Genomic DNA, 19,630 nt, shown 5'->3' with positions numbered 1-19,630 from the left:
CACATTTGAAAGTTGTATTTTTAATTTCACCCTAGAAACACCATTGAACTTTCAGTTTGCAAATTCTTTTGTGCTCTGTTCAGAAGTGAAGAAGACTTAAAAATATCTTTACGTTTTTTCCACAATTTGATATATGGTCATGTTATCCCCCAGTATGTTGACTTCCATATATCTCTCTCATCCACGCTTTCACTTTGATTGAAAGCATCCCAGATGTGAAGGGCGGGACAATCGAAAACAAAACACGGCTCTGGTACACATTTTGAACATTTTTCCAATGCCTCTTACACTTCCTGAATGGACCGGTTATTTGTGTCAAAGTGGCTGGCTCAGAAAGATCAAATTCTTTATGAGAGTTGGCAGATCGTCATCAATTACCATAGCAACAGAAACTGACTTGGGTAGAGTTCATTGTGATGAACTCTATCCAAGTCTTTCCAGCTTGGCAGGAAAACACTGCCAAAAGGCAAGGTGGCAGGAGACCAAAGGAGGAAGGTTCCATGTGACTCGTGAGACTTGGACAGTCTAAACTGACAACTGGATTTTCAAAATAAGATCTACACATACCCTACAAAATAAAGGGCATAGGACATAGGCTCCCATGCTTGAGATAGCACACGTTCTAGTGGTAGCACCAACATAAAAAGGTCAACATGCTAGTGATAGCACACAGACTAATGGTAGCATTTAAGCTGATGTTGGCATTCTAGCTAATTTTTTTAAATATAAATGTTAAGCTTTACATACTAAATGAAGTAACTCAATATTAGTCAATGCGCCTGTGATAAGCCACATCCTAGTAGCAGCATTTTAGCTCATTTTAGCTTACATGCTAAATATAAATGTTACATGCAAATGTTTGCATACTGCTTGGACTAAGTCACTGGTAGAATCAGAATCCCTTTATTGTCTTTTTTTTTTCTTTATCCAAAGCACTGCAAATAATTTTTTTAAAATAAATGTAAAATATAGTGGAAACAAACCAACACAACCTCCTGGAGAGTAAGAGTTGGAAGAGGTGGTGACCAAGTGTGAGGGGTCCCTGATTATGCTGTTGGCTTTCTGGAGGCAGCAGGTCCCTAAGAACTTCCTCCAGAGATGGAGGAGGGCAGCCAGTCAGTCTCTTTGCTGTGTTGATGACCCTCTGGAGCTGCTTCCTCTCTGCCGCAGTGCCACTGGAGAGCCACAGTGAGAAGCCATGGCTGAACACTGGCTCCATGGAGCAGCGATTCAGTACACCAAGAGCTCAGTACTCAAATTGTTCTTCCTGAGAATCACCAGGAAGTACTGGCTCTACTGTGTCCTCTTCAGGATGGAAGTCTTCAGAATACTTGATATGAACAATGTAAAGTCTACACAATGCTATTTATTCCTTCTGACCATCTAAAGAGATTTTTTTTTGCCATGTTTAGTAGGAAATATATCAATTTAATAACAATGTCATTTTTTATTCAATTCAGTTGTTAAAATCTTTGCATCTGGTCAATTACTATTCAGCAGCAACAAAACAAACTGAATTCAAGATGCCTGAACAACTGTATCCACATTTCTAGAGATGTTTTGAAATTTACTGACCTAAAAATTAAATATTTACAATTTGAAATGGTCCGTGATATCAATTCAAATAGTAGTTTATTTGATTTGGGGGTTATTTTTGATATCAAGTCCGGAGATTGGAGATTGGGATTGTAAAATGTAACTTGAATGCGCCGTGGCGTTGAAAAGTAACCGTAAAATACCGCGAAGAAGCGCAAATGATTTTGGAAACATCTCGACGCTTGATGCGACACAACACCGGCTGTCACGTAACGGCAAAACAGTCAAGGTTACCGGTCGAGTATTCAGTGTACACATGGCTTGATCACTCGACAAGATGCATATCGTGGACTTCGTGTCCGGATCTGTTGCAGGTAATGGATGAAACTAATCTCGCCACGCTGGCTTGTTAGCGTTTAGTGCAGTTGCTAAAATGGCTAGCCGCTGTCAGTGTGTGATAAACACGAAACGGCATATGCAAAGATCAGATTAGTTATGACTCGACGTCTTTTTTTAAAAATTACTTTCTTCCTGTTTAAGCTAGTTTTAAACCTGTGCAGGTTTGGCGTTGCATTGTTTTTAAATTGTTTTTATTGTTTTATACTTGTGCATATGTATTAATTGTTTTTATCTTGTAACCAGGTTGCTATGTATTGCAAATTTTTTGCTCAGGTCCCTCTTGAAAATGACATCTAGATCTCAACGGGGTTTACCTGATTAAATAAAGGAATATATATATAAAGGCAGATATAACAATGCAGTCATCTGTCAGTCAGCATTTCGTACTGTTTCTGTTAAGCTGAATTAATAACAGCTTGATTCCAAATGGAAAACCTTTGTTGCTTCTGCCATTATGAGTACACGTTCCTTTGCATCTGTTTCGTATGATTGCGATGTTTGGAAAACAATATCTGTGTGCTGTCCTTGGTCCGAACCAACAGGGGCATGTGGGGTCACCGTGGGCTTCCCTCTGGACACTGTGAAGGTACAGTAAGGCTCAGATACTGATGGCACAATAATGACTTCTAGATTACAGCTTTCACATTTTTATGTTATTCTTAACCTTTGTAGGTCAGAATCCAAACTCAGAAAGAGTTCACAGGAGTGTATCAGTGTGTATTGGAGACCATATCAAAAGAAGGGGTAAGTATATTATTTCCAGGACATTTACAGACAAAGTGATTAGATTAGAGTAAATCTAATTAGACCTGATAGTGACACGGATTTGAAGGTTCTCTGTAGGCCGTTGTGAGAATTTCTCTTTGAGTACGAAATATTGTTATTTTACTGTATAGCAGTATTTACACAAAAATCCTACATACAGGGTGGGCCATAAGTTTCCATACATAGAAAAAATAAACATTTTATATTGGACAACCGTTTTTATTTTTGTGGGACTCTGTGTAATCGCTGCGTGGTGGATCTGCAACATTTCCAGTTTTCTGCAACTTGCAAATAAGTTTTGCCACAGTGTCGTGTGTGTGATGCTCGTTCCATGTTTTCTGTTGAAGTTTTGTGTAGCCACGCGACTGCTTCCCGATCCAGCCTTCAGTATAATTTCAATTCTTTGCTCTTTTGTCAAACGCATCTTCTTGGGTATCTGAAATATAAACGAAATATACATTTAACATTCTCCTATGTATGGAAACTTATGGTCCACTCTGTAGATTCATTAGCAGTACAAATTATTTATTTAAAACCGACAAGCAATAATTGTTGCTTAAGAAAAGAAGCAACAACTATTTTCTTAATTGTAGATATTGATTAATTACAACTACATTTGCAGTTACACCTTAAGATCTTGGACTTAAACCTAAAACAGCAAATTTGGTAAATTGAAAAAAATTTTAATGAGATTGAGGTGTTTTAATTGAACTACTTACACAAGAACCTGCATATGTAAGTAACACTAACAACTAAAATAATTACAAGGATTTTTTTTTTCAAGTTCAACACTAAATCCTGGAGACTCAGTTATTTTGTAAATCCTTTTTGAAAGCACACATTTGCACATCACCTGTTCTTGAAGTAGGACACCTTGTGGATTCTGTTTTATAAAGTGTTTGGCTGTACTTCCTCTGAAAACATCGAGCGTATGAAGAGGAAAATGGATTCAATCAAGTATCAAGAGATCCTGAGAGCGAAAACGGGATACCGATTGTAAAGAAGATGAAGCTGGGTTCTTCCAAACGGGCTGCAAACGTTACTCTACACCAGTTTTGTCATTAAGAGTGGGCCATCTTTTTAGAAAATTTATAGTGAAACAGTTGCAAAAACGATTCGACCAAAGTCGTGTAACTTAAAATGCATCTCTACCAAAATACCGAAGAAGTGTATGTGAACCTCTGAGTTTGAATCGTAAGCGGAGTAAATCGCTGTAACCCCGATTAAGCAAAATTGCAAAGCAGCGCAATTGTCGGAACAAACAAAATGAAGTAAAAGATTTTTGTCTTTCTTTTCCGTCCGTCGTTCGATCAGGTGCACGGCTTCTTCAAAGGCATGTCGTTTCCCCTGACCACAGTCTCGCTGACGTCCTCAGTGGTGTTTGGCACCTACAGGAACTGCCTGCAGTGCATGAAGCAGGCAAGGGGAGCTGACTGGAGTCCAAACACCAAACTGGAAATCTTCTTGGCTGGGATGGTTGGCGGCGTAGCTCAGGTTAAAAAAAAACAAAACAAAACAGGTTCACAACCTACCTTGCGTCTTATTAATCTTACTAGTAAACATATCCTTACACAAACTGAACAAATGTATCTGCATTTGGGGTGTTTTAAGCTTGCGCCTCCGATCTGTTTCCTACAGATATCAGTCATGTCTCCAGGTGATATAGTGAAAGTACGTCTACAGTGTCAGACAGAGTCGGCGCGGGAAGGAGCCAACAAGCTCCGACCAAAATACCGCGGCCCGGTTCACTGCCTGCTGAGCATCGTCAAAGAAGAGGGGCTCAAGGGGCTCTACAGAGGAGCTCTGCCGCTCATGCTGAGAGACGCCCCGTCATATGCCACCTACTTTTTGACTTATGCGACCGTCTCCGAGTGGATGTCAGGCGGCAGCAATAAGAAATTACGTGAGTAAAAGGCAGCTTCTTCCAACCTTGTTAGGCATTTCAAATCCGAGAATCCCATCAAAATGTAGGAACGCTTAAAAAAAAAAAAAAAGATGTAATGATATTATTTTGTTTCCCTTAGACTGGACTGGTGTGATGCTGGCTGGAGGAGTGGCAGGAATGGCAGGATGGTTTGTCGGAACGCCCATGGATGTGATTAAAGCTCGTCTGCAGATGGACGGAGTGCGAGGGCCGAAGCAGTACAAGGGCTTTTTCCACTGCGTCGTGGAGACGGCGAGAGCCGAGGGAGCCGCGGTTTTCTTCAAGAGCTTGGGCATCAACTGCCTGCGTGCATTCCCAGTGAACATGGTGGTGTTTTCCACGTACGAGGTTCTCACTGGTTTTCTTCGGACTGGACCGGAAAGCGTTGACTCGCCTCCTGTCAGGCTGGAATAGGAAAACCTCCGTTTGACCCAGTGCTAAATATTTAGTTTTCCAGGAGTGACTGTCTCCACAATGATCACTAAAACTGTTACATATCATGCTTTCAAAAATAAAAATACATCAGTTAGTGTGTTTTTGAGAAATTCCATCAGTGAAGTGTTGCTGTTAGCAGATTGTATGTGTCTCTGTCTGGCCACTAGATGGCATCCTCGACCTGATTGTTACGACATATTATTTTGCTGTTTGCCTGCAGAGCAGAGCATCACATGTCCTCAATCTTCCACAACTTGAGACATGTTTAACTTCATTCACAACCATTAAGTGACTTGAATCAGCTGTCCTTGTTTGGACAGTATTAGACGTCCGTCCCTAAACAGGCCATATGCTTTACTTCCACTGCTTTTTCACAAGCAAAATGTTACAAGTGACTCAGACATATTCAAAATGGTTGTAATAAGTTGAACTACATTAAAACTAGGGGCGTAGATTCTGCTTTAACAGCAAGTGTTTCCTCTTTTTTAAGCCTAATAAGGAAATCTGCTGTCTAATCAATGGATTAAACTCGTATTAATATTTTCATTTTACTACTGGAGTAATATATTATTTGGTGTAAGGGAGTGGACTCTGTTACAAAGGCAAGGGCAAGCCAGGGTTCTTTAAATGTTGGAAATGCGTAACTTGTTATTTATTTTTTATTACTACAATGAATGTGTATTATGCCTTGTACAATAAAGCTTGGCAATACTATGTGAACCTCTTTATTAATGCATCGGAAGAATGCACTGAAGTTTTACACTACATTCAAGATGTCAACAAGCAGAAATTGAAATATTTAGCAGGGAAACACTTAGTCTGTCTTTGGAGGTTCTGCAGTCATGAATATCAAATATGTTGCAGTCAGAAGATAAAAGGAGAAGCAGCTGAGCCATGCCAACACACACCATGATGGAAAGAAAAGCGACTGAAATGCATTTTTCCAGAGTGCATGCTTTCATTTTTTTCTACAGCATAGTTAGAACATTTATGAAGGACTTTTACTTTAATTGCATATCAAACTAGTGATCTCTCTTCTTACGCCACATGTCTTGCCTGAAGACAACATTTAATATGTCTGTTGTAACAAGCCTGCCTCTGAGCTTCAGATATGGATTAACTTGTTCTGGCTTTTTGAATAAAATAGCTTACTAAAAATAGCACTATATCAGTTGTCTATTATTATATTTTTTTAATTAATAATATAAAAATTTTTTCACAGGTATTAACTACAATTATCCTTGGAAAAGACAATGGCTTTCTCACCTGTCAGGGCCGGCAGGGGTTTTTGTCTGCCTCAGAAAAGTTGCACTTTTCTGTGGAACGCTGGTTTTCTACAGTGAGTGGTTGTTTAAGCTACTGTCATTTCAAACCAGTCAGCCTAATAAATAAATACTTGTTTTACATGTATTTCCATGTCTATTAGGTTTATATTAGGTTTATGTTAAATATTTATATTTGCAGCCGCAGGTCTTGTGGAGTATATCTCTCAAACTGAACAGAGACAGGATGTCAACATGACGTCTTGCCACAAATTTCCAGTTTGATTTTGGTCTAGACTTTGAATTCACAATGCAAACTGTTTTATTGTATCTCTTGGTCATTGTCCTGATGGAAGGTGACCCTACACCCCAGTCTACAGTCTTTGGCAACATCTAACACATTATCTCAAATAATCTCCTTTTGTTTAGGTCCATTCATTCCACCATCAACTCGAACCTTTTTCCCTGCACCTGCTGAAGAAAAGCTTCCCTGTAACAAGATGCTGCCACCACCATGGTGTGTTCATGGGCCTGTTAGCTGCTGTTTTCAATAAAGCTCTCCTTGCCTGTTCTCCCGGTTTAGGTGGACACCCACATCTTGCCGAGTTTGCATCTTTGCCATTTACTCACAATGAGTTGAACAGTCCTCTGTGAGATGTTGCGAACTCGACATCTCACATTGTCATAAAACTGTGAATTAAATTCCTGTGAGCTTTGTAACTTTAGTCTTTCTAATGTCGGTTTGCGTTTCCTATCCACAAGCTTCTCACAATAGTTTGTTGGAGTTCTGGTCCATTCCTCCCGACAGAACTGGTATAACTCAGACGGTTTCACAGGCCGCCTTGCTTATTCGTGCCAAATTCTCTGTAGGATTGCGATCGGAGGTTCGTGATGGACACACCTAAACATAACTTTTGTTGTCCTTCTCCACTTTACAACAACTCTGCCCGTGTGCTTAGGCTTATTATCCAATTGGAAGACCTTTCGCAGCCAAGGTTCAACTTGACTCGGCTGTTGACCACTTGAGATAAGCACCAGCTCCCCTGAATTTTCTTCTGGGGTCAATTTACACATTTTGGACCAAAACACATTTATCTCTGAGACACAGAACTGGTTGGACTTTCCCATTATCTCTGTCCTTAGGTACAATTGTTTAAACAGATGAATGAATCACCTTCAGCCATCTGGATGTTGCTCCCATCCAGACTCCACTCTCTTCCTGATACTGTGACTGATTGCTTTTGATTTTCTCATCATGCCAATCAAGAAAGGTTCCAAAGTCATGCCATCATTATCTGGGCTTTCCCTCATTGTTTAAAGAGATAGCAATCATTCTGTATGTAAACTTCCGATCATGATGTTGTTAATACATAAATCTTATTATTGTGGCATTCAGTAAACAGAAATAATTTTGGTGGTCCCTGTTGACATAAAACACAAAAGATTTGGACTGATTTAACTTCAGAAAATGAGGGGGGAAAAGTTCAATGTGTTCCTTTTTTAATGTAATATAAGTAAACTTCTGGTTCCAACTGTAAAATTCTATGGTTATTTTGTGAGAAAATGTAGCCAAATACATTTGCAAGGAATTTTTAATCAGATCAGGAAAAGCCTGCAAAGATACGCCTGTATCTGCATTCAGACCAGGCTTCTCCACAGTCACACAAAAAAAAAAACAGGTCTGAAACGACTGAACAAGGCTGGACATGGAGCCATGATAATTTTGCACAGTGAGGATGATGAAATTATGAGATAATGCTGCTGCAACGGGATGGGAATCTACTTTAAGGCTCCCTTACATCCTAACCAGGAGAACAATACATGTGGGGGGATGTCGAGCTGAGGTTTCAAGTTATCTTAGGACTTCACAGTTGAAAAATATCACATCAGTTCCAGCTTTCCTAAAACCATCCATCATCTTATTCAAGTTTCTCCCAAACTGAGACAGAGAGACAAACAACCCTGTTATTTACTGAACTCAAACACACTGTAGCAACATCAAGGGGAATCCTGGAAACATTTTTAAGAGCTGATTTAATGAAACCGCCATCACTCTGAGCGGCCCACAAACATTATTACTGCAACAAAAACTTTGTCTGTCTTTTTTTTTTTTTTTCTCAGAGAACCCGTGAGAACAGACGTCTCCTGAAATATGTGTTAAAGTGAGGATTTCATCTGTTTTACATCTGTAATTGGCTCATGGTTTATCCCACCCTGGGAGCACTAAACATCTATTGTAAGAAGTCAACTGTAATGATTTAATTGAACGACAGATTTACCAAATGGATGAGGTAGGGTCATGTCAGGAGAGAGCCCAGGAGTTCTGGCTGTGGGGCGTCTTTTTATGGATTAAATGCTGTAACATAGTGTCTTTTATGGTTTGATACTTTGCATATTCAAATTCCTTTTTGCACATGTAAAATTCATTAGCCTGACTGTAAACACAACTTCAAGACATAGCTCACAACTAAGAGAGATAATGGTTGCCATCAGTTAATTAGAAGTGACCTAAAAGAGTAATTATAGGAGGTTATGTGTAGTTCACAGGCTTTCATGTGCAAGGGTTAATAGTTTGGCCATACATAAAGCGGAACAGGGTCTGCTGAGCTGTGCGTCTTTATTGCAGTTCCAAATCAGTGCTGGGATCCACAAACCAGGCTTCTCCACAATGGGAGACTTGCTGAGATTCTAGGAACAGCACTGCGTACAGTGAAACGGGAAAAACTCTTCAATGTTGTCTTTGTTAGCTGCTTTTAATTAAACCCTCCGTGTCTTTTCTCAGGATCCAAAACAGCCCACAATTATACAAGCATCCAGAGATCTTATTCAATAAAGCTGCAGGCTCACTGCTTGTGAAATGACCAGAACTGAGAGACACCTCATTGCTGTTGTTTTTAATAGATTTCTGGTTGCCTTTGATTCCAGGGAATCTAGGAATAAAATAAAAAAAAGCAGTGATTCTAGACAGGCGACACTCATGTGTTTAGATTTTATGGCCGTAATCTTTCCGATTACTGCCGTGATATTACCAGAATATTGCCAGGATGCGACATTTTAAATAGGACTGTCTCCTGCTTGGGAAAGAAAAATGTAATAAAAAAAGTACATTTGGTCGGCATGAAATGACAAATATGCCATAACGTTTGGACAATTTTTATTGTGAGTATTTCTGGTTTCTCTTTGGGTTTAAAGAAGGGATTCACGACCCAACATTGAGTAACTGTAAGTTTTTAGGGGAAGAGGTATAGGAGAAACAATGAAGGATTCAAAGGAGGAATACCTTTGTGTGCAAAATGTCATCTTCTAAAAAACAAACAGGATCAGGCATAATTAAAGGGACAGATATTGAGAAACACCTAAACAAGCAGTTTTTGATTTTTAAAAACCTTCTTATCTTGAGGGTTTCCTAACATCGTCTGCAAGAGAAGAAGTTAATCTGAAGTTATGATGAGAGTTTTCTAAAAAAAAAAAAAAAAAAACTACAGTGTAGGTACCTTCACAACTCTAAAAGATTAGATCTGAGGAGTTGAAACTATTTATGGGATGGTTCACTGACAGAAACAGAATTGCTCCTCCACCTTTTAATGCTGAAAGTAGTCGTGTCAGTCATTCTTGCAGGATTTGTTTAAATTTTTTAGTGAATAGCACATTTTCTTTTTGTACATACCTCTGTTTTTGTTACTTGTATAATTATCTGATATTGCATCCTACTTTCGTGGCGTGAAATGTGCTCAGGTTTATCCCAGATGACCATTTTACTCGATCCTAATTGCCATAAGGCATATATTATTAGGTCAAGGAAAAACAATTTCATTTGCTCAAAGTGCCAGTAATTGAACAATCTGAGCATGTTGTAACTCGTAAAAAAAAAAGAAAAATGTAAAGGCAACACATCTTTATCAAAATGTTGCTTTTAAATAAAGTCTTAAATATTTCTTGCGGCTGCCTCCAGTGTGGTTGAAACATACAATGAATGAATCAATCAGCCCACCTGTGTGGCTGAACCATTGAACTAGTCTTGACAAATTCCTGGAAGGCTTCACTTTGGTATCAAAACTGGTCCTCGGTTACTACCGCTTGGACCCTGTTTTCCCAATTGCTGTTGTGGGCTATTTCGGGAGCTCTACGCTCCCCTTTCAGTGACGTGTGCTGCTGGGTAAATCTGCAGCTTCGATAGCCTGGGCCTGCAACCTCAGATGGCATCAACATGGGGGGAAAAGGAGGAGGAGGAAAAGGAGGAGATGGAGGGAAGTGAAAGAAAAATAACAGCGAACATGATGGATGGAGAGGAACATACATATAATCAAACTTTAATGTAATTAATAACAAGTTAATTCCTGTGTAAAATATGCATAATGCTGTATGAAAATATGTTCAGAGTGATGTTAGAGCAGAACAGTATAATGCCATTTATTCCACAGATTTTATTGGTAGATAATAACAAGGAAAAGCTTCTTTTTCACTGGAAAGAAGCTTAATATTTTCTAACTAATATAATAATAATAATAATAATAATAAATTAATTCAAAATAAATACGCAGCTATATAATGATTAATACAATTCTACAGCAGGATTTCACAATATCCAAAGTTTTTAAAAGCTCACTGAGGAAACAATTAAATCAGTTTTGTTTACTTAGGTTGATGTCATCACAAGAGACCCAGCAATTAAGCTAATCAGCTGGTATTTGTAAACTATGTGGTGGTTGAGTGACTTCTGACAAATTTTGACATAGATTGTGAAACTTTCAAGTTGCTGTGAGGCCGGGGCTACACCTAAGAAATGAACCGTAACAAATCTGATTTGGCCCTGGCCATATTCCCATCACACACAAAAACAAAAGGCTACATTCTACTCATATTTAAATAGTTGTAAGTTACCAGTACTGTAGCATCGTGTGCAATCGTATCGTCTCAACTCAAAAAGCCTTTATCTAACCATAATAACTTCCCTCTTTTCACCTGAATGCTGTTAATGGTATAGGCTGCAGGTGATTTATATGGAATATAAATAAATACTTTTGAAACAGATATATGGTTAAAATATATTAGAAAAATGGACATATTGAGCAAGAACTCTGTTATGTGGCCAGGCCATGTTCAGGTGGAGTTTGTTTTTTAGGACGGCAGAGTTCACCTTAATTGGTAAAATCATGCTTTACCATAAATGAGCATGACGAATAGAAAAAGTGACTGTGACTGGTTGTGCTATAACTAAAAAAACGACATCTAAGTTAAGTTGGGCTTATTCACAGAAAAGTGTGGGTCCTTCGCTTTAATCATAAACAGAGTCTGGATGTTAAGGTCACTAATAATGAAAGGTAACCACAATAACCCAGAATGTGACTGACGCATGATTTGGACCAGATCTTATGAAATTGTTAAGTCGACGACCACGACAACATTTCTTAAAGAACAAAATGTCTTTAGCGATTGATTCAAATAGTTTAGTCACTTAAAATCAGAGCAGCACCGCCTTTCTTTGTCCTTTGGATAAATACAGTATGGCCACAGAAAGAGGAATCCTGAACACATCATCCATTATCATCCAAGTTTGGTTTTTTTTAGTAGATAAATGTTCCCAAAGATGTCAAAACACATAATGAGAATTTATTATATATTAGATGTTAATTTCATTTGCATTACATTACACGACAGCAGGGTAAACCAAAAGGTAATGTAATTATCCCAGTTCTTTCAATATGTTGGAACTTAATTACAAGTGATGTTCCAATCTGCCTGACGATAAACTAACCCGACACACTAATGTAAAAAAAAAAACACATTGTACTACGAATAATTTGTATTCGAGCTCATTTGCTGTGCTTTTTATTTCATTGATAACAAATTAATTTATTAACATTATGAATTGTTGTAAGAGATCGGCAGGAGTAGTGGTGAACGATTTTGACTTTTCATTTTGATATTAGTGTTTCAAATCAACAACACATCGGTTACCAAAGCCTTGTTCAGCACCTCCTCACAGCAAGAAGATCACTACATTTTGTCATGTTGGATTTTAATTTCCTTGCCCACATGCAGGTGCGCACAGAAGAACAGATTTTTACGGTTACGAGGGTTTGTTTTAATGAGGTAGAATTGAGACTGGGGGACGTCAGGAGGGAACGAGAGTCCAGGTAGGTTCGGGGGTCCCGGGCCGCAGCGGATCAGAACTGTTTGGAGGTGCCAACCAACGAGACGCGCCTGACCGGTGGAGTTCCAGGCTTGGCTCCGGGAAGTGGGATCAAGATCTGAGAGGTAACGAAGAGAAAAAGGACAAAATGACTGGACAATACTTAACATGGATTTTGCGAGAACTTAAGGCTGAGTCTGACCAACAAGTGGTAACCATCGAGCGATGACTGGTGGTTCCACCGCTTCTTAAGAAGCCAGCCGCTGGTTACCGGAATCCAATGCAGGTGCGTCAGGCTGTCAAACTCCTCCGCGTAGCTCGTCTCTGGAAAGATCCCTCACTCCAACCTGAATCCTGACACATTTCAGTGGCTCTGTCTTGGAATGTGTTTTCGTTTGCGTTTTTCCAGGTACCGCTGAATTCTCACTCAGATATGAATATCAGTGAACGGTCCACCAAAGTACCTTTTTTGTGCGTGTCTCTGTGTTTGGTTTATGTTAAACTGACAGTCTGTCCAAAGTTTACTCCGTCCTCTAACTCGTTGACCTTTGGAATGACCTGAACCACCTAAACGACCCTGAACTGAGTGAAAGTGCTGCAGAAAATGGGTGAGTAGCTGAATTTGGAGTCTATACCATAAAGCAAAAAAAAAAAAACATAAAAAATACATCTACAACTTTTCATTCATTTATCTTTTATATTCATCAAAAAAAATCACTGAGATCTGGTGTTTGAGTTTAGCAACTGAATCTGTGTATATGAAGTTTAAAAGATCTCACAACAACCAGTGCCAATTAATTAATAGTGTATTTAAGGAAAACACAAACGCAACTTCATTTACATTTCACTGGTGCCAACAAGTCCTTTTCAAAATATTCTTTATGGACCTGTCAATTAATCAATCTGATAATTGTTTTAGTGACAGTACATATCAGATAACATTTATCCAAACGAAATATTTTTTATTCAGTGAAAACAGTTACAAGTTAGAAACTTGCTGAATATGAAAGCATAAAATAATACTTTGTCCACAAGGGTAGTTACATCTATGTTCTCTCAGAGTTTAAGGAATGTGGCAAACAAACAATAGCCACCATTTTTCTTCTTTACTTGGTAAGTCTCGTTTCTCTGAAGTCCACTTCTGATTGGCTGATCGGCACCTTGTAACACCAGCTTCCCCAGAAGAGATTCAGGCAGAAGAAGAAGACTAAGACACTCCATTCTGGTTTTTTTTCTTCTTTTATTTTTTATGTTGAGGCGGTTTTCCAAATTGAAACGTGCAGGTGGTTTGACATTTTGAATTGCCTTCCTGTGTTTTTGCCTCTCCCAAACTCTCCGCCCCTGAGGTATTAGACCTCAAGATTTCTGAGCGGTCAAAACCTTTTCCATAACTCCTGAGAAAGTAGAAAACTTTTGATAATGTTAAGCTTTAATCAGCTTAAATAGTTTGAAAAAGAATTTCTAAAAAAAATTTTTTTTAAATCTTCCTTTTCCATCATTACACTTGTAGAATTTGAGTTAGCCTCTTTGTTTGATCGGGTTTGCTTGTGTATTTTTACGTTACATCATGAGTGTGATTAATAATAAATATGATCATTGGTTAACAAAGAAATAATTTGATTAATTAGTTATGTATCCATATATATTGATGCCATAATGTGACAAATGCAGGACTTCGACTGGATAAATTATGTTGCAGGATGGAAGACCTCGTGTCACGACAAGATAATTTCAGAATAGCTTTACTGTTTTATGGGAAACTTTATGACAAGTTGCACATGAGTCTAAGTTCACATGCTCAATCATTAGTTTTATTCAAGCCAAAACAATGTATTACGCTAATCAGGATAAAATAGGGTGATGGAGTTCCCTCGCCAAGCTGCTTAAATTAGGTTTTACAAAGATTCCGAACCCAAAAACCAGACCAACCAAAGAACATCGTGCAAGCAGTTCAGGTAAACCACACTTGCACTTATTTACCCCCGACGTTTTAACCTGGAATTTGTATTTTTGCCACCCAGAGCATATTTTTATAAGACAAAACGTGTAAAAAATAACCAGCTGACATTCTGACGAGGAGCGAACACCGACGTCATGCTGTTCACAGTGCTCTGTGTGTTTGGGAGAGTGGAGGAAAATGTGGTCCTGCAACAGAAGAGAGCCTGGCAACAAGTTTTATAACAGCATCTGTAATCGCCTACTCGCTCTGACAGTCTGGTGCAATAGGAGAGGGTTCAGACCGGGTCAGCCACCCACAAACACATGACCGAGTTTCTGATTCTAGCGCCGTCTTATCAGGAAAAACCCAACGAGGTGGAAACACAAGACGCTTAAATGAAATATTCAACAGAGGAAAAGTTCTGCCCTCTTCCTCATCAGCTAGAAATCATAGATGATAAAATTGTTGCACGTTCTGTGCAGGAGAGCACAAAGTTAGCTTTAAAGAGATGGTGCAAGACTTTTGAAGTGGGGTTTTGTTGAAAGTTTATAAGCAGTTAACATCTTACCAGCAGGTGATACCTCTCTTGCTGTAATCATTTAGGATTAGTTGGTCCTGGAGGGTGAAGTTTACAAGAAATTTAATATGAGCCAAATTTAAAGCAGCGGTTTTTGCCATGCTCGAAAACATCAAAGCAGTTTCAGGAACCGACATAATCTGAACTTTTAAACCAGGGCTGGCCAAAATGTAGACGATATTTCAGAAATGCCACAAATTTTACCCGCCAGCAAAGACGGAGATGGATATTTCAGGATTTGAAAATCATGAATATAAAAAATACAGAAAACATTACATAAATCCTCAGCTTCTCAGGAAGTGCACCGGTATCTCCAATTTTTATTTTCCGTGTAAATCACCCTGCGCTTTAGTGTAAATCATCTTAAAAGGATGTTGAATATTAATATTTAAGACATTTTGACATTGGAGTTGATTTATGGCTCTCAAACCAGCCTTTCACGTCAGGATCCAGGTCAAGATAATCTGGATTCACACTTTGTCTTCAAATAGCCAGTAGGTTCAAAATTTCTAAAATTATTTATTTCCTTATTTCACCGTCTCTGACTAAATTGTGCATCTACTTGCTCATAATATCACCGAGAGCAAATGTGCGAAAAACGCTTTTTAGATTTCAGCTTTTCAAGGCGCTCATTAAAAAACAAATAATAATCCAAACACTGACTGCGTTGTAGACTTCTCCCAATTTAACCCCGAGTTTAGAGTCAAGCTGAAAAAAACAAACAAAAAAAAAACAGAAAAAGTATGCAGTTAATAAGCCAAAGGATTAGCAAACAGACTGACCACAAGCAGTCAAAGCAGAAAAAGAATGTGGCAAGGGTTGTTAAACATTGCGTACAGCACAGCCTCTACACAACACAGTTATTAATCAAATGGTATTTAGGCAGAGACCTCTTTAACTCCCTTACAACAAAGACGGGAACAAAAGGTCATGTTCCAAAACATATTTGGAGTATTTAGAAATGTCAAATGCCTGGAGACTGTGGAGGGGTGGATTGTTCGAGCAAACAAGTACAATCCACATTTATATTTCTTTGTGGTAGGGACATGTGCCATCCATAATTAGACTGACAAGAATAACACTCCTCAACCTTAAGACTAAGGGAACGCGGGGGAAATAAATCTGTGCATATCATTAGGAAAACACACGATCCAGTTCAGTTTGCAATGCTCTAAATCACAAATTAGTATTTGCTAAATTTGGAAGTTTTGATTTTCGTAGAAACAGGCAGCGCAAAAAAAAAAAAAAAAGACAAGAATACATGTGGCTATATTTTTCTCTTTTTAGAAAATACATGTGAGCAAAAGCAGGAATCAAAGGAGTTTATAATTAGACGGTGAGAGCCAGGAATCAAAAACAAACACTTGTTTTATAATGCAACCGGTTGCCAAGGGCAGAACGCTATGAAGGTCTTGATAGAGCGAAGAGTCTGGTTAGTGTTTGAAATACAAAAAGGTGCAGATAAACATTTCAATCAATCACTGTCAGCATATTAATCAAGCAAACAATTGCGTACGCGACTCACCAAACAGCATCTGCTCTGTGTTAAAAGCGCATATGCTGTTATGCTTTGATACAAAACAGCTGGATATACCCTTGTAAGCTGTGATGCACCGACACAAACAGCTCTGGGATTTTTATGGCTGTAATAACACTAAAAGCTTTTGGAATAATAGAGCTTTTCTCACTCTGTATTTGTATTTAACACCCCATCAACTTTTCAGTAACATTAAAGGCTGTACCTGCTCATTTGCAATCATCCAGCTTTTTTTTGTCTTTTTGATTCCAGGTACTAATCAGACTCATTAAGGTTAGCATTTGCTTATATTGAGTCTAATCCAAGGATACATTTATGGTGATGAAGTCTGAGCAGTATGTGCTCGAACCAGAGTTGTGCTGTTCAAAACAAGGCTGATCTGGGTTAAGGAAGATGCTAAGGGGCCGTATTATGTATTTTGCAGGCACATAGTGTCCTTTTATAACACAATCGAGTAACTATGTTACCTTTAATTAAATGCTGTATATATCAAACATCACTTAGAAGAAATTGGACTGAGTTTGGAGATTGCAGCTCCAAGGAGGAGGTTTGGTGACGCTTGGTGAGAGTACACCTTAAGGCAACTCTAAACGGTTGCCATGGGAAATTAAAGGATTTATCATACATGGATAAAAGAGTGAAAAAACACACCAGGTATTTTTTATTATTATTATTTTTTTTTTGATAAGGGAATGGCATTATAACATGATGTAAAGATCAAAAAAAGTCAATTTTACATAATGTTTTAAACATGCACAGTTTTAAAGTAAATAGATTTTTTGAGTTTTGTTTTGTGTTATTTTTTGTGTATTGTTCCCTCATCAAAAACATACCTGGTGTGTGATTTTGATTATTTTCTGCTGTTTTGAGAAATCTTTCACCATGCAAACTACTTTTCAGTCCAATGCTTGTGAGAACGGCTATAATCGACATCCTGGGTAAACTTTGTTGCAACGACATGCGACAGAAGGTGTAGGAGCTTCTTAAAGAGACAGAGGCCAATTTTAAGTCATCAAACTGCAAAGTCAAATTTATTTTAAGTTGCGTTTGATATATACAGAGTTTTTATAACAGCTGAATATAACAGAGTTACTTGATTGTCTTATAAAATGACACCCTGGAAAATATATAATACTCCCTAAACCCCCTTTAAGGTCAATTAAAAGTAAGAAAATGTTGATTTTTTATTATGCTTTTAAATTGAAGAAAAACATGTCTTGCTGTTTGAAACTGAGTGGCCAATTGTTGCATTTGGATGAACAAGAGACCATCATCGCAACTTTGAAGCACAGGTTTGGCAATATTGCAACATCAATGTTTTTGAGGAGTGTTGCTCAGAGATTGGTGCTCTTCGCAAAATTAATAGGTTGTTAAGAAATGAATAAAAATAGGATGTTGTGATATTAGATGTATTGGTGAAGTAGTTAAAGCCTGGTCACAAACGGGAGTTTCGAATTGACAGTGGGATCAAATTCCGGCGAACAATTGTAAGAAGGTTGTGACCTAAATCAAAGAGCTTAAAAGACAATTCTACCAAACATTAACAAAATGTATGAAAACTTCTGAACTTGAAAGAGTCATAAAAAAAAATCAGCTCCTCATTTTTCTGAAATTTAGCTGAAACAGGAGAGATTTTGTCTGATTTACTGCCAAGCAGTATTTTTAGATATCTGGATTTAACCATCTCTGACATGTTTAGGTGCAGACTTTAATTCAATTCAGTTTCATTTACACAGCACCAATTCACAACAACAACAACAACAACAAATCTTTTCAATTCAATCATCCACATATTCCAATTGATCCTAGTTATCAACGAGATAAAAATAAGTTAGGTCTTCGAGTTAAATTAATTCCTTAAAGTATTAAAAAGTTTCTATTTAAGGAAACCCTTCAGATTGCATCAAATAATTGACTCACTCCTCCTGGACAAACATGTAGCATTAATAAACTTACATCTCACGCCTGCGGTTTGCTAAACAGGTGAACGATATAGCATGATCATTTCTAGTTCTGACTTATAACAAATAGTATCATGAATCACCAAGTAATGCAAATTAAAACAGAAAACACAGTAGATTTCAGTTTCATGTCTATTAAAAATCATTCCACAGTGGAAAACAATTGTTTCAATAAATTAATTTTATGCTTTGTTAAAAACCCCACTACAAGAGAAACCAAAAAAAAAAAAAAAAAATCATTTCGACTCAAAGCACAATATTATAATTAAAACAGAAATACCATGGAGGACTGGAAGTATTTTTGGGCTGTTTTGCTGCACTCACATGAACCCTCTCATTCTGTCACTGCTCAGGAGGATATTGGGCTTCTTTACAAAGGAAGTGATGTATCCGATTGGGACGCTGAATGAGGCCTAAGCCTTTTGTTTGTTTCACTGAAGTTTCAGATTTTTGTTTGAAGCTCACTTCCTCAACAAAAAGGATGCGACAACTTCAGAATATCTGTCCATTTTGTGGGGAGATTTTTTACTAAACCTGTAAGAACTGTAGAACTGGGCAATTTATTTCATAGAGAAAGTGCTGGCATCATTTACCTTGCTACATTTCTATAAGGAGAGAGTTTTAGATTGGCTTCCACGGCATATTACGGTACAGACCAAAAGTTTGGACACACAGTTGTGTCCAAACTTTTGGTCTGTACTCAATACAGACCAAATCTTTGGACACACTTTCTCATTGAATGAGAAATGAGAAAGTGTGTCCAAACTTTTGGTCTGTACTGTACATCAGATAGCACACTTCAGGGAAAAAAACACTTCAGAGTAATGTAAGCTTGTTTCACATAGCCCTAAAATCATATCTTAAAAATATAATTTTAAATACAGAAATTAATAGTATTAATTACTAATTAATTAGTAGCACCCTGTGGTTAAAGAGGAAAAAATAAGTACCGGTTCTCCTCTTAATGTCTTACAAATGTGGGAAAAGGTGATGAGGGATATTTTTATATAGATCTATTTCATATAGATCTATCCACCCAGCTGCACCTGTAGGTTCTGGTTTGAAACCGTTTCCTTCCTGGGGATAATCACAGGACCTATCTTAGGAAGGGCTTCTGGTGTAAAGCATCCACCAAGTCTGTGTGCATGCAGCTCTGAAAAGA

At 38.0% G+C, this 19,630-nt stretch overlaps 1 protein-coding gene and 1 long non-coding RNA gene across 2 annotated transcripts; one reads left to right on the top strand and one right to left on the bottom strand.

The window, feature by feature from the left end:
- Positions 1–1,742: 1,742 nt before the first annotated feature.
- slc25a47a (solute carrier family 25 member 47a) lies at positions 1,743–5,773 on the top strand. The gene is made up of 6 exons (XM_032586099.1): positions 1,743–1,910; positions 2,478–2,521; positions 2,608–2,679; positions 4,015–4,194; positions 4,339–4,603; positions 4,725–5,773. The coding sequence occupies exons 1-6, from the start codon at positions 1,874–1,876 to the stop codon at positions 5,036–5,038; spliced, it is 912 nt and encodes a 303-aa protein (XP_032441990.1). The 5' UTR covers positions 1,743–1,873; the 3' UTR covers positions 5,039–5,773.
- Positions 5,774–12,323: 6,550 nt separating this feature from the next.
- On the bottom strand, positions 12,324–12,847 carry LOC116734334 (uncharacterized). The gene is made up of 2 exons (XR_004342208.1): positions 12,657–12,847; positions 12,324–12,572 (listed from the first exon to the last, which is right to left on the bottom strand). It is a non-coding gene; the product is annotated as an uncharacterized LOC116734334 (long non-coding RNA).
- Positions 12,848–19,630: the final 6,783 nt, after the last annotated feature.

The sequence above is a fragment of the Xiphophorus hellerii genome, chromosome 15, assembly GCF_003331165.1.
Source record: "Xiphophorus hellerii strain 12219 chromosome 15, Xiphophorus_hellerii-4.1, whole genome shotgun sequence".
NCBI lineage: Eukaryota > Metazoa > Chordata > Actinopteri > Cyprinodontiformes > Poeciliidae > Xiphophorus > Xiphophorus hellerii.
This window is presented reverse-complemented; position numbering and strand designations above follow the sequence as displayed.